The sequence below is a fragment of the Peromyscus eremicus genome, chromosome 5, assembly GCF_949786415.1.
Source record: "Peromyscus eremicus chromosome 5, PerEre_H2_v1, whole genome shotgun sequence".
Lineage (NCBI taxonomy): Eukaryota > Metazoa > Chordata > Mammalia > Rodentia > Cricetidae > Peromyscus > Peromyscus eremicus.
In genome coordinates, this window is record NC_081420.1 from 7,155,526 (window position 1) to 7,177,786 (window position 22,261).

At 45.7% G+C, this 22,261-nt stretch overlaps 1 protein-coding gene across 1 annotated transcript in view; it reads left to right on the forward strand.

The window, feature by feature from the left end:
* Trpc7 (transient receptor potential cation channel subfamily C member 7) overlaps positions 1 to 22,261 on the forward strand; it is a 122,865-nt gene that overhangs the window by 25,951 nt on the left and 74,653 nt on the right. The window contains exon 3 of the mRNA XM_059262404.1: positions 8,535 to 8,717. Within this exon, the coding sequence (XP_059118387.1) occupies positions 8,535 to 8,717 (183 nt within the window). The remainder of the gene's footprint in view (positions 1 to 8,534; positions 8,718 to 22,261) is intronic.

Genomic DNA, 22,261 nt, shown 5'->3' on the forward strand with positions numbered 1-22,261 from the left:
TAAGATGCATCTAGGTCTGGTATCACTGCAGTAGAAGCAGCAGGGCAGGGCACTAGGGAGAGGCCCTGCTGAGAACTCCACAACAGAAAACCGAGCAGCATCCTTGCTCTGGGTAGATTTGAGGAGTATGTGGGCTCCTACAGACACAGGAGCAAACATGATGTGCTGAGCAATACACAGTCCATGCACTTGTAATGTAGAGTGAAGCTCCACGAGTGAATCCAACACAGGCGTTTGTAGCTCCATTCAAAGAGGTACTGGAAGAGCTATACCAAGCTAGGTATGTATCCATGCTGAAGTTCCCTGCAGGCTCCAGAGCATTACAATGTTGGCCAATTCTTGTCACTTGCTGTATTAAGTGATTTACCCAGAATCCCTACTTCAGCTTGCTTTTTGCAAAAAAAAAAAAAAAAACCAAGCAAACCAAATAAAACAAAAACCAATAAAGTACAAGCGTTGAAGGAGCTCTACCTTGATGAGCTTTGTAGCAACATGGGCTTACTGATATGGTGAAGGAGAATGAAACAATTAATTGCGTGAATGAAAGCAAAACCATGGAATAAAGCTATTCAATTTTCACTGTAATAATGAGCACCAGACTTGGGTTCTCGCCGAGCATTTCACATCCGTCAGATGATTTCAGTTATAACGATAAAAACTCAGCCATGCATGCTAAATCTTAGCATACACATCCATCAAGCAAGTGAGATGTATGTAGAAGGAAATACACTAGGGCAAGTGCAACCTGGAATCCTGTGTTAGCTATAGAGCCCTGTGTGTGTCCCGCATGCCTGGTGTGGAGAGCCCTGTGTGTGTCCCGCATGCCCAGTGTGGAGAGCCCAGTGTGTGTCCCGCATGCCCAGTGTGGAGAGCCCTGTGTGTGTCCCGCATGCCCAGTGGGGAGACCCACAGAGGTTTCCTAGTGAGAACTTACTCAGGGCCAGAGAATCTGAGCTTGCTTTACCCAACAGGGCTGCACAAGGAGATGATCTGACCACCAACGTGTTTACCAGGTGTTTGGAAGGGTCTACACTTGGCTGTATGGTGTGCTTCGATCTTGCAAGGGGGACTTCTTTTGCCTCTCCCCTTGGCATATTATAAAAAGCCCTTTTCAATAAAGGATGAGGCTGTTGGGTATTGATCCAGGCCCTCCTGAAGATATCCTGTGTTTCTGTCTTTCTTCTCAGTCTCTCTTTCTGTCTGATATTTCCTCATTCCTCTCTCTTCCACCTAAGAACCCTTCAAAAGGTGAGAGCTAGGCCCCCACAGACCTTTAAGTTATTAAGAAGGGGGACCCGTGGGAGCCCACAGAGGCTATCTAGTGAGGACTTACTCTGGGTCAGAGAATCTGGGCTTGCTTTACCCAACAGGGCTGCATAAGGAGATGACTCGGCCATGGGCGTGGTTACCAGGTGTTTGGAAGGTTCTACACTTGGCTATACAGTGTGCTTTGATCTTGCAAGGGGGAGATCTTTTGCCTCTCCCCTTGGCATGTTATAAAAAGACTTTTGAATAAACCTTTGAAGCTGCTGAATATTGATCCAGGCCCTCAGGAAGCTATCCTGTGTTTCTGTCTTTCTTCTCATTGGCTAGGTCTCTCTTTCTATCTAATATTTTCTTATCCCTCTCTCCTCCTCCTAAGAGTCCTTCAAAGGGTGGGAAAGGTTGGAGCTGGACTCCCACAGCCCAATACCACACTGCCTGTTTCTCCTGTCTTGGCTCACAGAATCCTCACACCATCATGTTAGGAGTCTTCTCTGTCAGCCCCAGGGGAAATAGTGTCTTCACAGCCACTTAGAAACTGCATCTGAAGCTTCAGGGCCCTACCAAGGTCCCCAGTCCATCCTCACACCTGCTTTCTTCATCTCCAGTACTTCCCACTCCATTAGCTGAAACACACCCTTCAGTAAAGTCCTGTTCCTTTTTCTGAAGAGGAGCCCCCTAAGGACACAGCTGCCTAGTAGCCCTCTCAACTAGGACAGCTTTTGCCCCTGACGATGTTCACAGCACTGGTCCTGGGGTTGAAGCTGGTACCCCTGGCTGCCCCTTGCCACACCTGGGCCTCACTCTGCCCCTCATCCCAGGACCGTCCATTTTTGAATGACACTTCATCAGATCATCTCACCCATTATTCGTCATTGCCGTTACTGTAGGATTGCCCACAGTCACTTCCCCATGGTGTCGGTTACTGCTGTTTACAGCCTTGCTGTCTCAGCGTGAATGCATCATCACCCTTGCGGCACTCTAACTGGGTTCTGTGAACTCTCTTCTTCCGGTGGTCTTAACCTCACCCTCTCCTAGTCACCATGAGCAACCTGTGCTACTCATATGTCACGATCAATAAACATAAACCCTTCACAATCAAAGCACCGCACACCATATTCTGACTGAGACTTGCGGTGTTTCCATGTCCCTTAAGTCCCCAACTCCACCACGTCTTCCTCGGGAACTCCAGACTCTGATGCAGTTATCTTCCCCGTCCCTCTAAAGCCTCCCCCTTCATTTACTCCAGCTTCGCTTCCACAAGCTGTCGTTAAAACCGTCCTTGATATATTCCTCAGATCCTTTGCCCTCTGGGCTTTCTGTTTGGAAAAAACCAAGTTTCTGTCTACTCTGTGTAGGCACTCGAGAAGGTGAATGCATCACATTAACTGACCTCATCTTAAATTTATTACCATAAGCCTCAAATGAGCTCTTTTGTAGTGTTTGTTTCGTTTTAATTGCTTGTTCCGGTAGAGCCTTGTTTCTTAGCTGCTCTCTAACTGCCTATGCAGCCACAGGCTAGCCTTAAACTCTGCTCCCTCCTACCTGCACCCCCAAGTGCCCCTGATCCATTCATTCCCTGTTCTTCCCAAAACTGTACCTGACCTCACTTCAACCTACCACCTCCCTTACTAGCTCTTAGCTAGTCGCTTTTGTTTATATTTAACTCAAAAGGGAGGGAGGGAAGGAAGGAAGGAAGGAAGGAAGGAAGGAAGGAAGGAAGGAAGGAAGGAAGGAAGGAAGGAAGGAAAGAAGAAAGGAAGTTACTTTACTTTGCTGCTGCTGTGACAAAGATTCACTCTGGCTTACAGTTCCAGAGGGACATCATGAGTGGCGGCTGGCAGGAAGGACATGCTGTCAGGAGTGAGAGGGAGTCTGTGGTGCATACTGCATCCATATTCAGAAAGTAAAATATGAGCAGGACCTGGGGCTGGGCTACAATGCCACAAGGCCCCAACCCTAGTGACTGAGTCCTCCAGTGAGTTCTGTCTCCTAAGGTGCCCCCCCACCACCACCACCAAACAGCACCACCAGCCAGGATCGAGTGTTCAAACAAACAAGTCTGTGGGGGACATTTCTCCTTCAAACCACAAGGAGGGATGAAGGCAGGGATGGGGAGGGGGAGAAATGATTCCCTGGACCCTGCTTCTCATGGCAGCTGTTTATCCCTTCTTCTCTCCTTCGTACCTCTAAAGAGCCGTCTGTCCCAATGGCTGCAGCACTTCCTTTCTCAACACTCTGTGGCTACACCCCTCATGAGCTGTTCCATCAGGTGCCCATGAACCCCAACCACTAACTTCAGGAATGAAATCCCAATCCTCTTATTAGGGTTAATGAGACTTCATGGGAGAGCGGGGCCTGTGTGATGACATGGTACCATGTCTAAAGCACTTCTGCTGTAACTGTTACTACAACCATCTCAGAACCAGCTGCATGTCAAGAACAAAAGCTCCTTCCAGGCATCCAGCATGCACATCTCTGCTAACTGATTTCCCTTTTCTGCTCTAGAGGAAGCTTTCAGTAAATATTCCCTCCCCATCACTAGGTCCCTGAAGGGAAGCATGTGGGAGTGTATTTGAAGTCCGCACTCTTTTGAAATTCAATTTCTAAGATTTCCATTGAGGGATGAGTGTTAATTATCCTGAAATGTGTGGGCGTCTCCACAGCATCGACCTGAGAAAGTCACTTCACTTTTGCCCTGTCTGGTAATGAGCTTCTCTTGTTTTCTCTCCTGATTTTTACCTGTCAATCACTTTGACAAGTTGGAGTTCTTCAATAAAATCAAGAAAACTAATAACTTGCTAAAACAGATGCTGTTGAAACAATAATCTGAGCACCAGAAGTTTACCACATCAATACGCTTTGTTGCATGGTTTCTGTTCGCTATCTGTGTTGGGACCAGAAATTCATCTATAGATTTAACCCAATGTCACTAAAAAAAAAAATCCCCACATAGTTTCCTAAACATATGAATAAGTTTGCTATTAAGTTTATGTAAAAGAGGAAAGAATTAAAAAAGCAATATTTAAATATATGACAAAGCTAAGGGATTCCGAGTGCCAAGCCTTGGCATTTAATGTAAAGCTGCAAAAATAAAAACAAAGGATCCATGAAAGGACAGGCCATATAAAATGGGATGCTTATTCCAGAATTAAATTACTAATCCAACAGGAGCTTGTCATATCCTCAGCCACCCAGTCCTTAGTATTTACTCTAACGGGTAAAAACTTGAGTTCACACAAAAACTTGTACACTGACATTTAGAGCAGCTTTGTTCTTACTTGCCAAAGGCTGGGAACAACCCATGGTTCATTGAGTGAGTAGAGAGACAAACTGTGGTAGAGCAGCTTTGTTCTTACTTGCCAAAGGCTGGGAACAACCCATGGTTCATTGAGTGAGTAGAGAGACAAACTGTGGTACCACCATACAGATTCAAAACAGAAAGGAAGGAACTTTTAATACACGTGACAACATTGATGATCTGGAAAGAGACTATGCTGAGGGAAAGATTCTGATCTCAAAGGGTTATATACTATGTTTCCCATTTATTCGCCATTCTACAAAAGGCAAAACTCTGGGGCCTCCTTCTTGTCTGGCACAGGCACAGTTCATGGTTCAAAGAAACACAGCTGCATGCAATCATCCAAAGCATGAGTGTCAGGACAGCTCACCAGCATCCACCAGTCCCCACAAGGTGCAAACCCCTTCCTTATCACTTTTCTAAAGAGCAGACTTGAGTGTTCCCTAACAGGAGACGAAGCAAAACAGGTCCAGGTGTAGCTAGAGTTTTCCTGCCTGGCCCACAGTCAGGGCAAATCTCTTTCACCTGCCAGTCCCACAGCCTCTCAGACCCGACCAAGTAAACACAGAGACTTATGTTGCTTTCAAACTGTATGGCCGTGGCAGGCTTCTTGCTAACTGTTCTTATAGCTTAAATTAATCCATTTCCTTTAATCTATACCTTGCCACATGGCTCGTGGCTTACCGGCATCTTCACAAGCTATTCCTCATCGTGGTGGCTGGCAGTGTCTCTCTGACTCAGCCTTCCACTTCCCAGCTTTATTCTCCTCCTTGCCCCGCCTATACTTCCTGCCTAGCCAACGGCCAATCAGTGTTTTATTGATTAATTAGCAACACATTTGCTTTATTGATTAATTAGCAACACATTTGCCATACATCCCACAGCATCCAGGCCTACATAGCAGCTCACTAAGATTCCAGCAAGGTCCACATCTGGATAACCCACCTTTATGGACAGCAGAGTCTTTGACAAGACTGAAAAGAATGTCATCTGTCCCGAGGCACCAAGGGACACTGTCTTCATTTCTTATCCTATTGCAGTGGTAAAATACAACAAAGAAACTCAACAGAGAGCGGGTTTGTTATGGCTCACAGGTCATCATGGTGGAGAGGTCAAAGTACTGAGAGCCATGACACTAGATAAAGGAGGTGGCCTAGGACTGGACATTTCTTTAAGACATTCTAAAATAAGACATGATGAAAATAAATCAACACAGGATGCAGAAAGTCGTTATTTGGGAATAAACAACATATGGCGGAAAGGCAGGCTAGAAACCAAGTGAAAACGTGTGTGGAGGAGGTGGAGGCAGGCAGCCGTGTCAAAGCTGTCCTCAGGTCAGAGCGAGGAAGACTGGGAGCTGGCTACTGGTCAGAACAGCCACTATAGAGCCCGTGCTGTGAACACGTTATTAAATGAGACAAGAAGACAGACAGAGGACAACTAGAGACAATGGATGGAGACAACTCTGTTCAGAGCTTTGCTGTCAAATAATACAGGAAATTGGAGCAGTAATGGAAGTCAAGAGAGATTTATTTTTAAGACACAGAAATAATGGCATGTGTGTATGCTGAGCCAGTAGGAGGCGGGAAAGCTGGCAGTGCATGGGAGGGAAGGCTGTGGGGTGTCCTTGAACAGCTATCTAGCGTGATTGGAGGAGCCAGCTTAGGAGGGAGCAGAGGTGACTGGTCCAAGGTAAGAAAGGAACAGACTTCATGAGTGCAGAGGCACGTGAGACAGTCTGTGTGCTGCTGTGAGCATGGAGAGCTTCTCTTCTGACAGACAGCAAACAAGGTCCTCTGTGACCCAAGGGAGAGAAGGCAGGACTGCACAGAGCAGACATGTGCAGCTCCCTGAGTTCTCATGGTCTCAGCTTCCTTGACTTTCAACTGGAAATGATGATAGTTTTTCCATTACAGGGTTCTGTTATGGGACCCCACAGAGGCTTCCTAGTGAGATCTGAGCTTGCTTTATCCAGCACGGCTGCACAAGGGGATGGCTTGACCACGTGTGTGGGTACCAGGTGTTTGGAAGAGTCTGCACTTGGCTGTGCTGGGGGGAGGTCTTTGCTCCACCCCTTGGCATTCCTTTAAAAAGCCCTTTAGAAGAGATAGAAGTGACCAGTGGATAAGGATCCAGGCCCTCTTGAGGCTATCCGATGTTTCTATCTGTTTCTCTCCCCTCTATATTTCTATCTAAATCTTTTATCCCTCACTCTTCAAGAGTACTCTGGGGGAAAAGGTGGTGACGGGCCCCCCCACATTCTGTGATGACTAAGGTGATTCCTCTGTCTTGCCTATTGGCATTGGGGAACCTCAGCATCCAGGAACATGACCTTTGAATGATTTGGGCCAGGGTAGTCTCTATGCATGTTTCCCTTATCATCCACTGCTCTCCTTTGGAACTGAGGGTAGATCCCCAGCTTCCTTCACCTCCACAGTACTCAGAAGCAACAGTTATACTTCTCACTGGTAACTTCACTACCTGGTATGCAGTAGATTGTTGAGAATGAATGAATGAATAAATGAATGAATGAATGAATGAATGAATGAATAAATGGTGAGTGGGTGAATTCTAGGGATAAAGAAAGACAGAATGCAGCTTTCTAGGGCTCGGCCTAGTGCTGGATGCCCAAACCTCAAGCACTTTCCATGGACCCTGCACGCCAATCTGCCCAAGCTCTGTGGCAGCCATGTCTCCACTGAGTTTCTGAAACTCCCTTTTTCTACCTAAATTATGAATAAAATGGAGCACGGCCATTCTTGTCTGAGGATATTTTCTTGATCTTTCCCTTTCCCCAGCAAACAAGCACTCGCTGAGCTTTTTGTCTAATGCAAAGTGACATTCTGATGCAGCATCCAGGAAGGAGTGAAAATCATTAACTCAGGAAAACGCTGTGCTGCTCCTCTGCCAGGCGACTGCCTATTTGCTGAGGAATCCAGGCTTCAGGAGGGCAAAGTTGTCCTATTTGCCATCTGCGGGTTGTGAGTCTGTGGGCTGTTGACAGTGATTAACATAGCAACATTTGACATGTATGTGATTTCAACTAAGAAATCAGAAAGGAAGCCCCAGGGCATGACATTTGGGGGGAAGGTGGTGTGCAAGTGACATGGAATATTCTTTTCTTCTCAATATTTTGGAGCATTGTCTAGAATTTGACCTATCCCTTAGGAATAAAGACAAGTTGGAGTGTCACTAGGAAAGGAAGTAAACCTCCCAAAGTAATTCAGAAAGATAGGCCTGGGGAAGGAGAGATCCAGGAGCAATTCATTAAGACAGGGGAAATGCTGGTGAAATGTCAAGACCTAGAAGTGTCTATTCAACAGGCAAGGAGCATAGGAGCCATAATTAGCTAGACAAATGTGGTGGGGAGGGAAGCATCATGTTAGATGTGAATTATAGTTCATTTTTTAATTTAGAAGCCAGTTTTCCAGAACATGAAAAAGCACACCTGTGTACATTATGTTTTCCAGTTTAGCCTCCCAGCCATAGCTTTCCAGTAGAGCCTTGTGAGACAGTCACCAGTGCACACAGGAGTGACATTTCCCTAGTCTTAGAATTGACTCAGCCTTGGGCACAAGGACCTGTTGCATTGAAAGAGCCTGGGGGTGGGGTTGGGGAGGGATGTGGCAGATGCACAGATCACTTGGGGCAAACTTACAAGACAGATTCCTGAGTCCAATCCCTGGGAATTCTGGCTCAGTGAGTAGGGATGAGTCTGGGAATCTGGGACTTCCACATGCACCTGAGGTGACTGATACAAGTGGCCTATGAATCACAAAGTCGGCAAATGCTAGCTTAGAGAAGACAGGCCCAGTTGAGAGCCTTGCATTCTGGATCCAGCACAGGCCTCTGGCTCCAAGGCCCTCCACAGGTTCACTGTTAGTGGCCAACGCTGAGCCTCGTGCTATACTGCACAAGCCACCCTGTGGGGCTCAGTGTGACACACCCTGATTTCTCTTTATTCTGTTAGAACGATTACAGGAAGCTATCTATGCAATGCAAGGATTTTGTGGTGGGAGTGCTGGACCTGTGCCGAGACACAGAAGAGGTGGAAGCGATTTTAAATGGGGATGTGAACTTCCAAGTCTGGTCCGACCACCACCGTCCAAGTCTGAGCCGGATCAAACTCGCCATTAAATATGAAGTCAAGAAGGTAAGCTTCCTCACCTTTCCTGGCCTTCTTGCCTGGCTTTGCAGGGCCGCTGGCCTAGCTTCATGCTCATGCATACTCATGTTCCCACAAAGTGACTGTGATGACACCCAAATTCTGCCTAGACAGGGAACTGCCAGTTTTGCAGAACTGCTCAGATTTCACCACCCCTTCCTACCTGGGCTCCCATCCCCCAACAGACAGGAAGCACAATCAGCCCATGAGCGGGCCTTGAGCCTGGAGAACAGAAATCAGTCTCCAAACTGCTGCCAGAACACATTCACAGGAGAGCTCTCACAGGCTAGCAAGCCAATCCCAGACTGTACTGAGAAGCATGTCACAACTGAGCTTTCTCTCTGCGCCTAGGAATAGTCATAGAGAAAGCAGCTTGGAGAGAAGGGAGGTGAGATCCATGGACCTCAGAGGCTTAGAGGCAGTTCACTCCAGAGTCTCATAAAAGTTCTTACTACAAAGCTCAAGTAAGTGCCCATGGCTCATCCCTTCGTCAATACACACCAAGGTGTCTTCAATGGCCATTGTTGCTCAGTATCCCTCACATCCCTAGCCAGAGCTACACTGAAAGACCCTGTCTCAAATTAACTAAATGGTATTTTGATGCCCCAGTTTGGGTTCTGGGCATTTCTCCTCTTCCTTGATTATCCAAATGGGAGCAGGCAGAGGGCACAAGCCAACCATCAATAAGGGACATAAACCCATGGGACTCATCTAGGGGGCTTCCATGTTTCATAAGCTTTTCTGCTCTTTTACTTTAATAATAATCATAAATCCTGAGGAAAATGTATTTCTTCAAGGCTCTGAGCCCTAAAAGCAAAGCAGAGTTTTGCCAAGTGATGGGAGAAGTCAAGCTTCAAGTTCAAATCTATTTTCTTAGCTTATGGAATGCATTTGTAACCTAAACCTGGAGCTTACCGGGTTTTCATTTTGCTTTGTTTTTAACCAAAGCACACAAGGCTCATTCTGGAACTGCTGAGACTTCCCACAGCCTTGGCTTCAAACAAGCCCTGCTGTGGGGGCCGTGTGACATTGGGGAAGAAGAGCTTGAAGTTCCTCCAAGCTTCCAAGCACCCCTCTCTTCGCCAGCCAGAGTAGCTTCCTGCCCTCCGCAGGGCAGGATGATGGGGTTTGAAATAGCCAGGAAATAGGAGACACTGGGAGTCTGCAGTTTACAGTCACAGAATTTGACTATTATAAGTAATCACAACCGTGCCTACCTTATAGACAATGCCCTTTTCCCCCTTGAAATGTAAATTCATATCCTCTAGCAAAACTATAATTGAGGGTAGAGTCACCTAATAAGCCTGGATATCTGGCCACTTCCTCACAGCACCATCCCTCTCATTGCCAGCTAAAGGTACAGACGATCTGACAGAAGGAGATAGATAGGAAACCAAGCTCCCCATGGTCATGATGGTCGGGGTCAGAATCAAAAGGTTCCATGAGGGAAATTATTTGCCCTAATGGAATTTTCCAGTTAAGGGAATCATAAAGGTCTCTGGAAATATCTACCATGAATGTCAAGTATCTGCTGCCTCCATAAGTGGGGAGATAATAAAGGACCTGTGTGAAATGCTAACCTTGCTGATTTCAAAGACCTCCACTGGGCAGATTCTCTCAGACCATGCATGCCATCATGCAAAGGCAGACAGCCCTGTAGTTTTTCTTGACATTTGTTCTATTGTGAATTACTAATGAAAATGCCTAATATTAGAAAGCCTTATGAATCATATAATGGACTTCCAGTTTTAACTTAGAAAATTGAGCATACTTTTATTAATACAGTCCTACTCTGGACATTTGAGTTGCAAATGACAAATATCAAGGCCAGTGTACAAGTACATTGCCTTTTGTACCTGATATGGATAGATGATAGGCAGGCAGGCAGGCAAACAGACACACAGACACACAGACACACAGACACACAGACACACAGACAGACACACAGAATATAGAGCCTAAAGCCCTGCCCATGTGCTATCAGATTAGCCCATTAGTACAGAGATCAAGTCAGACTAGTTATTCTTGGTATTTTCACAGGCATCTAATCAGGTGTGACCATTAAAAAGAGAGACAGAGAAAACGATTTTATGTTCAAATGCATTTAGATACCGACAGATGCCTTTGCTTCAAGACACCACAGAGCCCTTAACATGTGTTACCAGTCTCACAGAAAAATACAGCATGCCTTACAAGACCCCAGAGCTCTCTGTCTCATAGTGAAAAAATTGTCCATTTTACCAGTCTGAGGAAGGTGAACACAAGCTCAGCCTCTCTGCCTAGAAAACGCTTGCACATGAGTGGTGTGGGGCCACTGTGCCTTGTCAGACACAGGGGTGGCGCCTCTCATCTGAACAGTTGCCTCTTTGCAGGACTCACCCCTAATATCCAGCCCAGTGTTCATCGCCATTAGATGAAGACAAGGGAGCCCCTGGTAAATAGGACAATCCTGAGCTAGTGTCAAGAGACAGATGCCGAGCCTGACTCCCATACTATAGCCTTGTGGTCTCAGCCAAGTCTCTGAAGTGATTTCATGTTCTATCTGCAAAAGTGGATGCAGGAGCTTTTTCTTTGCAAATCTACCCTGGAAATGATGCAATCCCCTATAGGTCAAAGGGGAAGCATCATTACCATTCAGTGATGACTACCTCTGAAGTCTCTAGATGTCCTACTGTCCCCTGAGACATTCTCCAACTTGTCCTGTGATATCTCCCCCAAGAATGCTAAAAATGGTCCCATAGTAAGGACATCATCTAGTATAAAATTCCTCTTGGAGCAACCAAATGTCTTATGAAGCTGCAACTACCCTCCATGACTTCTTCTTTAGGAGTATAATTCAAGCCAGGCATGGTGGTGCACACTTTTAGTCCTAGAACTCAAGAGGCAGAGGCAGATGGATCTCTGTGAGTTTGAGGCCAGCCTGGTCTACAGAGTGAGCTCCAGGACAGCCAGGGTTGCACGAGACCCTGTCTCAAAACAAAAGAGGGTGACCCAGGCTCGGAAATGCAACACCTAGGAGACAGTGTTGGAGATGTGGCTAAGAGTGTGCCCAGCGAGGTCAGTTCTAGGTCTGACCATTTGTTAATGGAGTCCTTGAGCAGCCACTTAGACACTGTGTGCTTACTTCTCTCATCACTAAAGGTAGAATAATGAGATCATAGGCTCTGATGAGACACAGGTGGAATAAAATATGTGCACCTCAAATATGTCCAGACCTCAGCCCCCTGTGGGTGTAGAGGGGGTAGTGTTAGTACGCTCACTGCAGCAGCTTACAGCCGAGGGAATAAGTCAAGGGCTCACTTGAGAACCTATCTGCTACCTGCCGCAGAGAGCAACTTCACCTTATCAGAAATCAGACAAGAGTCTACCCCTCATGTTGCCTCCCACCAAAGCTCGAAAGTGACCATGCCTGTGCCCTAGAGCTACTCAAAAACAACCCCCAACTTTGGCTTGTAGCTGCTCAAAATGCTTCATCATCTTCTTGGGCCATAAGGCAACTGAATAAGCCAGCTTGCTGTCTATCTCTCTCAGATATCCTTCTCAAAGACCTTCCTCTTCCACAATCTACTGACTCTAAATAAACTTAGGACATTTCTAGGCACACCCTCTAGAAAGATCCAACTACCCTAGATCTCAGTTTCAGCTCAAATGAGCCCAAGCTTCATCCATAAAGCAAACCCAGTATTTGGCATGTGGTGACTGTCACAGTGACCCAGAACCTGCCCCTAGTGATGCACACAATTTGTCTAATGGAGAACACAGACTCACTCCTCTTCCTCCTCTTTATTGCTTCATGGGCTGTGAACTTAATGGGGTGATGTCTGCCTTCCCCAGGGAAATGTTTACCCAGGGTCACTACACAAAGGCTGATACAATTGTGGTTCAAGGCAGCCAGATGACTTCCAAAGCTGAGAGCAGAATTTGGCAACATCATGCATGTGGTATACTGGTTTTACAAGTATAAAAGATGCAAGAACAGGGGGCCATGGAGGCTTGTGCAGTGGTTCCCAAAGGCTGCTGGGCCAGGCATTTGCATGAAGCTGTGAAAACGAAGCCCAATTTGCAATAGGGACCCGAGCATGTTGGAGATGCCAGGATCTTGGGACATTTCCCTAGTACTTGTTTTTTAGCAGGAAACTTAGTGACACTTTTAGAGTAGGCTTTTCTCCTCTCAAATGAACTTGGATTTTTCTCAAGATGAACCAGTCTTCCTGTCGGGGTACCATTCCTATTGTTCCAGTACATAGCAGGGAGGCTATCTTCACTAATCACAGCTACCCCTCTCTTCTTTCCCTTCCAGTTCCCACATTCTTCAAATATTTTTGCTGCGTTTACTGTGCACTCTCTCTCTCTCAACCACAGACTTGAATAAAAGTGGTCAAAAGTAGCCCTTGCCTAGCCTACAAACTCATGTCTTGAGATTTCTTCTGACAAACAATGTAGCCCATAATTCTGAATTGAGCTTCATTAGAGCTATCAGATCACAGGCAGAATATAGCCAAGTACTTTGCCAGGGGGAAAAAATGGCTTTATCCCCTTTCCTGACAGAGTCCTTATTACCCTATGAAAGCACCCCCTGTTCATTCTGTCCTTCTAAACTCCCACAGAATGGTCCATTAAGCTCTTCTTAAAGCTTTTTAGGCTTTTCTAACTCTAAGTCACACACACACACACACACACACACACACACACACACACACACACAAATTAATCCTGAAAACCAGCTCAAAGGCCTACACACCACATGATCATCTTTGATACAGCAACAACCCCACTCCTAGTACTAATTATCTGTGTTAGTTTTTCTCATCTTGGGACAAAAACACCTAACAAAAGCAATTTAAGCCAGGCGGTGGCAGCACATGCCTTTAACCTCAGCACTTGGGAGGCAGAGGCAGGTGGATCTCTGTGAGTTTGAGGCCAACCTGGTCTACAGAGGGAGTTACAGAACAGCCAGAGAAAAGAGAAACCCTGTCTATTGAAAACACTTAAGGAAGAAAGAGTTGATTTTAGCTCACAGTTTGAGTGTTCAGTTCATTACAGGGAAGTCACAGAAGCAGGGCCATGAGGAAGATGGTCACTCTGTATCCAGTCAGGAAACAGAGAAGAATACTGGTGGACTCAGCTTGCTTTCTTGTGTTGATTCAGTCCAGGACCCCAGACAGTGGAATGGTACAGCACACATTTAGGGTGGGCCCTCCCAACTCGGTTAGCACCCCCTAGGAACTCCCCAGCAGACAGAGGCAGAGGTTTGTTTTCTAGATGATTCTACACTCTGTCGGGTTGACAACCCATATGAACCATTGCACACACCACGCCAGCAACCTCTATAACTCTGTTTCCCTGATGCTGCCCTCATTTCAAGATTTTCTTATAAGCACAGCAACAGAAACTTGTAAAAATGTGTCCAGGACTCAACACCATGGAAGTCTTTCCTCAGCGGAGAATGCTGAGGGAGAATAGCCCAGGGGGAGAGTATCTGGCTACAGGAAAGACTCACTTGGTGATGAAGGTGGAAAGCATTTCCACCCACATCCTTCTACCTCCATTTGGGCCAAAGGAACACTTGGTGCTCACTTTATAGACATGGCATAAATGGGTCCATTTTTCCACTGGAAAAGCTGCTAGAAGGCAATAGCGCTTGCTGGACAGCAGCACTGCACTGTAGTTAGGAGCCTGACTGCACATTTCTCGTTTCCCAGGTATATGGATATAGACAGACTACTTTACTTGCTGGCCTGGGGGCTTCCCAGGTACATTATGTGCTGTTCTAACCTTCTAGAACCTCACAAATAAAAAGAAAAAAGGAAAAAAAGTGAGGCCCAGCCGCAGTCCCAAGCAGCTGGCATCGTCTCCCTGTGCGTCCTCCATGGGCAGGACACTGGGGGGAGGGCAAATGACCTCTGTTGAGTCCCATTTCATTTCCTCTGTCTGCAAAGAAGCACAGGCAAGGCCAGTGAACAAAGGGGACCTGGGGACACCAGGCCTTTCCAGAGGACATCTGAGGGGCGGGTCAGACAGGCACATGCTTGGACAGACATTCTCCCACTGTGCTTCCCTGCAGCACATTGTTCTAGCAGATGCTCAGAGCGAACGTGAGAGCAAGCAGCCTGGCTGGTCAGGCACTACCCCAAACTGCACTGCATGATGCTGCTCACTGCCAAACCATGTTGGTACCAAAGCATCAATCATCAACCTCTTTGGGGATTCCTTTCCTCACTGTGGCTCTAGCCCAACCACGGGGCACCAAAGTGACCAGTGTCCATTCATCACCTGGCTTAGAAGTGCTGTCCTTTACTCAAGGCTTTCCTAAGCAGGAAATGTTAATGAAAGAAGGAATAATCTGAATAAATATATGTGAATCGTGATCCCTTTTCTGCCTAGAAAAACCCTTAAGAACAGCAGTAGGGAAGTGCTGGCAGAAGCCTGCCTCCCCGTGTTGAAGTCTCAACACCCTGGCTTTTTAGATATGTGACTTTATATGTGCAATTTCATCCTAGGACCTCAGTTTTCCCATCTATATCTGAGAACATAAGACCTAAGAAACAACCTTCAATCTTTATTAGCACACATAATCTAAGCAAATGGTATGTACATAATAAATTAAGCAGTGGACAGTATTTTTCATGTTGGTTTATATGCAGAACTACACCTCCAACTAGATAAGCACCTCGCAGTTCAGTTCCTATTTACAATATTTGGGGCCAGATCATTTTTTGCTGTGAGGAGTGTCCAGAGTAGCAGTCCTAACCTCCACCCAGTATCACTTCCCCTCCATTGTGCCAACCAAAATGCATCTGACATTTCCAATCTCTCTCTGAAAACAAAGGGGACCAAAATACTCTCTGTGGGAAAATTCTGGACTCATTTCCAGACTCTGGGCCACACAAACCCCTTAATTCTGAGCCTCCAGGATAGTACTTTATCCATCTCTTCCCTAACAGAGCCACCTGGGAGCTTTGTGACAGAGGCCTATCACTACCATTTCCTGAGCAGCTAGCCTGAGGGGGAGTGCATCAGTTAGTATTTTTAAAGCTCTCAAGAGAGTCTCAATTTTGGAGCATGAACTCACAGAAGGTGGGGGTCCCTCTAGAAAGAGTATACATCCTACATATCATGTGCTGAGCAGACGAACAGACAGAGTGTTCAGTGGGAAGCAGAGGCCTTGCTGCTCCTCCAGTATCTGTAACTAGTACTTGTGATTAAAAACGCATCTATGAGATTCTAGATGACGTTCACGGCTGGTCCCAGAGTAAGGACTCAACACCTCCAATACCTCTACTATCAACTGTGTCCCTCTGGGTTTGGAAATCTAGGGAAACATCTTGCTATGCAGGAAACCCTGGCAGTTTCACAGGTGAGTCCCAGTGGGTCCTGCAGTCAGAGAGAAGCAATGGGGACTTTGCCTGAGGGTTTCAGATCATGAAAGAAATCAGTGAATGCTTACAGCTCATCTCAGGAATGCTCCCATCTCAGGAACCTGAGTTATGACTGCACCCCCACATTCTACCCTGCCCAGCTCAGAAAAAAAAAAAAAAAAAAAAAAAAAACAGTCTGTGGAAATGCCTGCCAGCCCCTCTACCCTTCTGCGGGTTATAAAATGCCTGAGAAAATTTTCTCTGATGAAAAGACACTACTGTTAATTTGCAGAAGGGATCTCGTGGGATCCCTGGTCCTGGCTGTGAGAGCCAATGCAGAACATAGCTGTGGTTTTTTACCTGTTTGCTCTATGTAAACAACTGTGTAAATTGTTCACAAATTCTTCAAAGCACTTTTCTCTTTGGTTATCATGTTCCCTGAGCCACATAATTTTAATGTGTTCAGTTCTATCCACTGGGTGCTATGTTTATTGAGATAGGCTGAGCTTGATCAGGATTACATTGTGATTTGAGGTACTAGCAAGCAGGAAAGTATCTGAAGGACATTTACAACAGGAACATAAACTCCTCAACATCCCCAAGAACACATGCAAACCATTTACTATCACAACATGCAGAAAAAAAAGAACTATTTTCAAATTGTTATTTTTACCCCATAAATCAAAAAGATCCTAGCAGTCTCCCCTAAGGACCTCTGATAGACTTAATGCTAAAGACCAAACGTACATTTTGATCATATTTTTGGTTCAAAATTCTCATAGATTTAAACTTTTAATGAGGAATTGATCTTTCACAAATTCCTTCCATTATGTCCCATAATGCACCATTTTTTAACATTCATCTGTCTAAAGACACTTGCAAATATTCTTTATGGAAGGGGAGTTTTGCAAGTATAATTTCAGATGAGAAAGTTTGCTTAATATGGATGCATTAGTTAATGTAATCTGAGCCACAGTTGACATCATGCCTGGATGGTATTAGCCTCTAAGTGATCATCATGCATCTTCTCTCTCCCTTACACACACACACACACACACACACACACACGCACACGCACACGCACACGCACACACACACACAAATGCACACACACATGTAAACACATACATGCACACACACATGAACTCACACACAGTAATCACATCAGTTTATGTCCAAGCTTCAATCTGCTACCTCTATATAAGCAAGCCTGATTGCCTTTTTCTTAGGAGCTCAGTCTGTGACCACCCCTGAAAAGCAGAGCCTGAGGCTGGGCTCATGTGCTCACAACTGGTCAAAGGGTGATGTCAGGAGAAACCTACAGAAGTCGGATGGAGTAGAGAAGTGAGTGATGGCTTCCAAGAAGTCTAGGAGAGTGACTAGCACTGGAGATGCCGACAGGAAGGCTGAAGCACTCATCTTTCACACAGCTCTGTCAGTGCTTAGAGGCAAACTGCCTGCAAGGAGAGTCCATTACCTCCCAGGCATCTCCGAGCAAAGTGGCTCCCCTGGTGGGGATTCTGAAAGAGTGCATCTCTCTTTGAGTGAGCCTTCAGCAACCCAAACTCCAGCAGCCAAGGATGGGCACTCTTGCCTGGTTGGGGATCCTGGCAGGGTGGCAGCATCTTTCCCCACAGAACTTTAAACCTAGCCATTCCCCAGGGCCCACAGGCTACTACATGACTTGGTTCCTGCCTTCCTCACTTGCACATCACACTGAACTCCCTCCCGACCTCCCCGATTGCCTGTCTCTCTTCTTTAAACCCTCCACACTCCACAACAAAGTCCCTTCAGATCTCCCCTGATTCAGAGGGCATCATGATATCACCATCTATCCCTTCCACACAGCCACTCTCCATCCCAGTGCCATCCTTTATGGAGAACATCATATGTTTCATATTTATGTATTTACTTTTTCACTCAACACGTAAATCCTGTGGTTACAGTCTACACTGTATCCTTAACTTAGGGCAGACACAGGCAAGTAGCCTCAAAAATATTGTTATCACTGAATAAATGAGTGAATGTTCACATCTGAGCTTTCATCCAGTCACTTTTTTCAATGAATACAACAGAACCTCAAGTTCAAGGTGAAATGCATTCCTAAAAGCTGTGGGAGAGACTCATGGATTCTCTTGAGGCTTTAAGGGGAGGAGCAGACCACAGCCGAGTGTCTACATTAAGCATCACACACCTTAACACTCAAACTCCCAGTCCCTGGAAACCAGTTCGTGCCTCAATGGCCTTACTGTACTTTTAAAAAGTAATTTGAACATAAAATTCCATTTAATAAAAAAATTAGTTATTTGAACTCCAAATTGCATCTGAAGAAATCAAAAATTAGTATCTAGTTATTATGTACTTGTTAGTATATTTAAAATAATAACCTATGTAATGAGTATGCTAATTATAGAAATAAAGTCTTACAAATCACCCTCTTACACTTCTTATTCCATTTACTATGGGATCTAACTGGGTGCACCCTGTGTGATTTCTCTGGCTGCTCCCATTTTCATGGGTGTTAGCAGGTAGAACAAGCTGGGAGAAGAGGTCTGCTCAGCTGTCTGAATGATATGACAATAAAGAGGACCCAGGCTGTATATGATAAAGGGCTACACACAGGAATCTGAGTCCAGACTTTCATCAAACAGTAAGAAGAGGCTAATTCAGACAAAAATGCTATGGCAAAGTGTCATGGAGAAAGAGGCAGCTTTCTGAGTCTGGCTTTGAAAGGGGGAGTCAGAAATGAAAGGAGGAAAAGGCTGTCCCCAGCACAGGAAACATGGGCTTGCAGATGGTCTGGGGGAGGGAGGGGCCTGGGGAGCAGGAGTCGACATGAAAGGGGGGAGAAGCCTGGAGTGGGAAGATACATGGCTGTCTGGGGGGGAGGGGCTGAAGGACAGTCTCCTTTAGAACAAGGAGCGGCTGTGCGGACGGCCTCTCCAGAGAGGAGTTTTTATATCACTTATTTTATTATATGACATGATAGAAATAAGAAAGATAATTAAAAGTAAGACAATAACATTCAATCCTATACCTCAGACATCAGCTGTTTTAATCTGTTTTCAGTCTAATTCTTTCCTGTGTGCATACATATGTTAACATACTTTTAGCTTTAGAGTAAATAATTTTATAATTTGATTCATTATTAGAATGGAAATGTTTTTCTGTATTTTTTATAGGTACTCTTTCTGTGTTAGCAGATGACCAACATACTGTTATATACGTTTTCTCTATTGTTCACACTTACAATATACTTGTATATCACAGCAGTATTAGTTACATTTCTCATTGCTGTGATGAAATACCTAACAAGGGGCTGGAGAAATGACTCAGCAGCTGAGAGTACTCACTCTTCTTGCAGAGGACCCAAGCCTGGTCTCCAGCACCCATGCCGGACGGCTCTGTAACTCCAGCTTTAATTTGACACAGCCTAGATCACCTAAGAAGGAAGTCTCAAGCAGAGGAATTTCCAGCTCAGATGGACCTGTAGGCATGGGGCATTACCTTGATAGCTTATTGGCATAGGGGGCCAGCTTGCTGTAGAAGGGACCATTCCCTAAGCAGACAGTCCTGGACTATATAAGAAAGCTAGCCTGGGTCCAGGAAAGAGCCAGTAAGCAGCATTCCTCTGTGGTTTCAGCTTCAAGTTCCTGCTCAAGCCCCCACCCAATTTCCCTCAAATATGGGCTATGAGCTGAACGCGTAGGAGGAAAGAAACTCTTTCCTCCATAATTGTCACAGCAACAAAAAACAAACCAGAATAGATGCTATGAGACAAAATAGAAGGAGTGGAGTCTGTGGACAATACTGTGTCTGGGGAAAGAATGTGTGTTGCTATAATTTTGGAGGTAGAAAGTATCAGTTTACAAGTCAAGTACAAAGTCAGTCTAGAAACTTCAGTGAGAGTCTGGTCTACCAATCATAGGATAAATTGCTCAGATTCATAAATCACCCCAACAAAAGTGTAATTCTGGTGAGGGAAGTAGTGGAAGCCATTTTACAAGCATGGAGGAGTTGCTGGTAAAACTGGGCAAGGCTGAAGGAGGCCTTGGGGCCCCTCACAAATGGGGCAAGACCAGAGCAGAAGACAGAAGAAAGCAGCAGAACTTGAGAGCGGCCCTCAGAAAGAAGGGAGTGGAGTAGTCTTCTGACAGGTGCCAGCAGAGTCCACCCTCCTCTTCACATACAAGCCACTCTGTTTTCTAACAGAGAAGGGAGCATGTCACCTAATGTCATAGAGCTAGGCAAAAGCCATGCAGAGACCCAAACTCACACACATACAGTTCCAAGCTCTCTATTCTGAACCCTTTGCCACCATACTGCACGGCCACACTGTGCTGGCACCAGGTGTTAGGAAAGCCTTCCTGCCCAGGAGGCTGACAGAGTCCCTGTGGTGACTGACTTCCCAGAGGTCTGCAGAGACACATCACCTCTCACTAGTTCCTCCCCTACCCTCCTCATCCAGTTCCCCTGGGTCACTTTCAATTAAAGCAGCATCATACATGTTTATCTTTGTTTAATTATCTGTTTGTTTATTTGTTTATGTGTAAAGGTGTTCTGTCCCCATGCATATCTGTGTGCCACATGTGTGCCTGGTGCCTTCAAAGGCCACAATGGAGTATCAGACCCCATGGGACTAGAGTTCCAGACAGTAGTGAGCTGCCATGTGGTGCTGGGAATTGAACCCAAACCTGGATTCTCTGCAAGAGCAGTAAGAGCTCTTGACTCCTGAGCCATCTCTCCAGCCCCATGTATGGCTAAATAAGGTCCTTCATTCTGGGGGCAAAAGGGAAGTGACTTGGAAGCTGCTTTTGGTGACTACCAAGCTGAAATTTGGTGAAATTAAGATCCTTTAGAGTGGGTTTACGAAGACAGATTTCAACAACCAAATCCATTGGCATCCATTATGGCTCCTGAGCTATTAACCAACCACCACCCTGAGAGAGCCGAGGACCTCACTGCGGGGACAGGGGACACACACAGGCTCATAGCATCCCTCACAGTTGTAATCTATCATATTTGCAGACTGTGCAGTTGTCCCCAAACCTCCTTACGTAGCTGTTAAGAGATTTTCTCCCCAAAATAATGGAATACTTCACCTAAGAAATGCATGTCTCTGAAAGAAAAAAAAATCCCTTTTATCATGATGTGGAGAAAACCTCCCTATGGAGTAACCACCAGGACCACAGCCCCTGGTGTGATGACTCAGAGCCACCTTGAGGGACTCACTCAGCGTTGTTTTCCACATCTCACCCAGTGCAGGGACAGCAATACTTTGCTCATAAAGTTCTAGTATGCAGTAAGTCCCAGACAGAAGTGGCCCACGGCACCTTGCAAGTGTAATCTTTAGTGAACTGTCCAGACCCACAGTCAGTGCTCATTAGCAGTCGGGCTGTAGGCCGTCTGAGTGGCAGGTGAGGCACTGCCCACTGTGGTACTATGTGCTGCCAGTAGAAAAGAGCTCTCCTTCTCACCTAGACCTGTTGTCAGAATTATTCTATTATATCATGCAGTTCCATATGTTATCTGGATATGTTTATATGTAAGGTTAAATAGACAATGGGTGGAGAAGCAGGCATAACCAGTAAGAATCTGCAAGGTAAGAAACTTCCCAGTTCAGGACTATTGGTACAGATCCCAGGGCGGCAGCCATGTCTGGGCTCACATCCTGGCTATATGGCCTCAGTTTCTTCAGTTGAAAACCAAAGCACTAAAATTATACTTATGGCATAAGGTTCTTGCAAAGATTAAAGTAATCAATACATCAAAGTCATTTGAAGCATTTTAAATACGCAATAAATAGTGAGTCATTCCATTTTCTGCTTTCCCTTGAGGATGTGAATCTGACTCAGTGTGCCCACCAAGCTTGCCAAGAAATCCTGTCTCAATCTGGGTTGGGCATCCTCTACTTGGTTTCAAGGATTCACCTGTATCCCCACAGGAGGAACTTGACTCGTGCTTCCTGTGGACACCTTAGCCACTACAAATGCTAATCACCAGCATCTGGCCTAGCTATGGCTCCCTGTTATCATTCAACTATTTTTAGAGCATCCATGGTATGCTAGGACAGCAGGTACCAGGGATGGGTACAAAGCAGACAGGAATCCTTCTCTCCATATATTCCAATGAAGAAAACCCTCTAGGTCAGATGGTGCTGTGGCCCTAAACTTC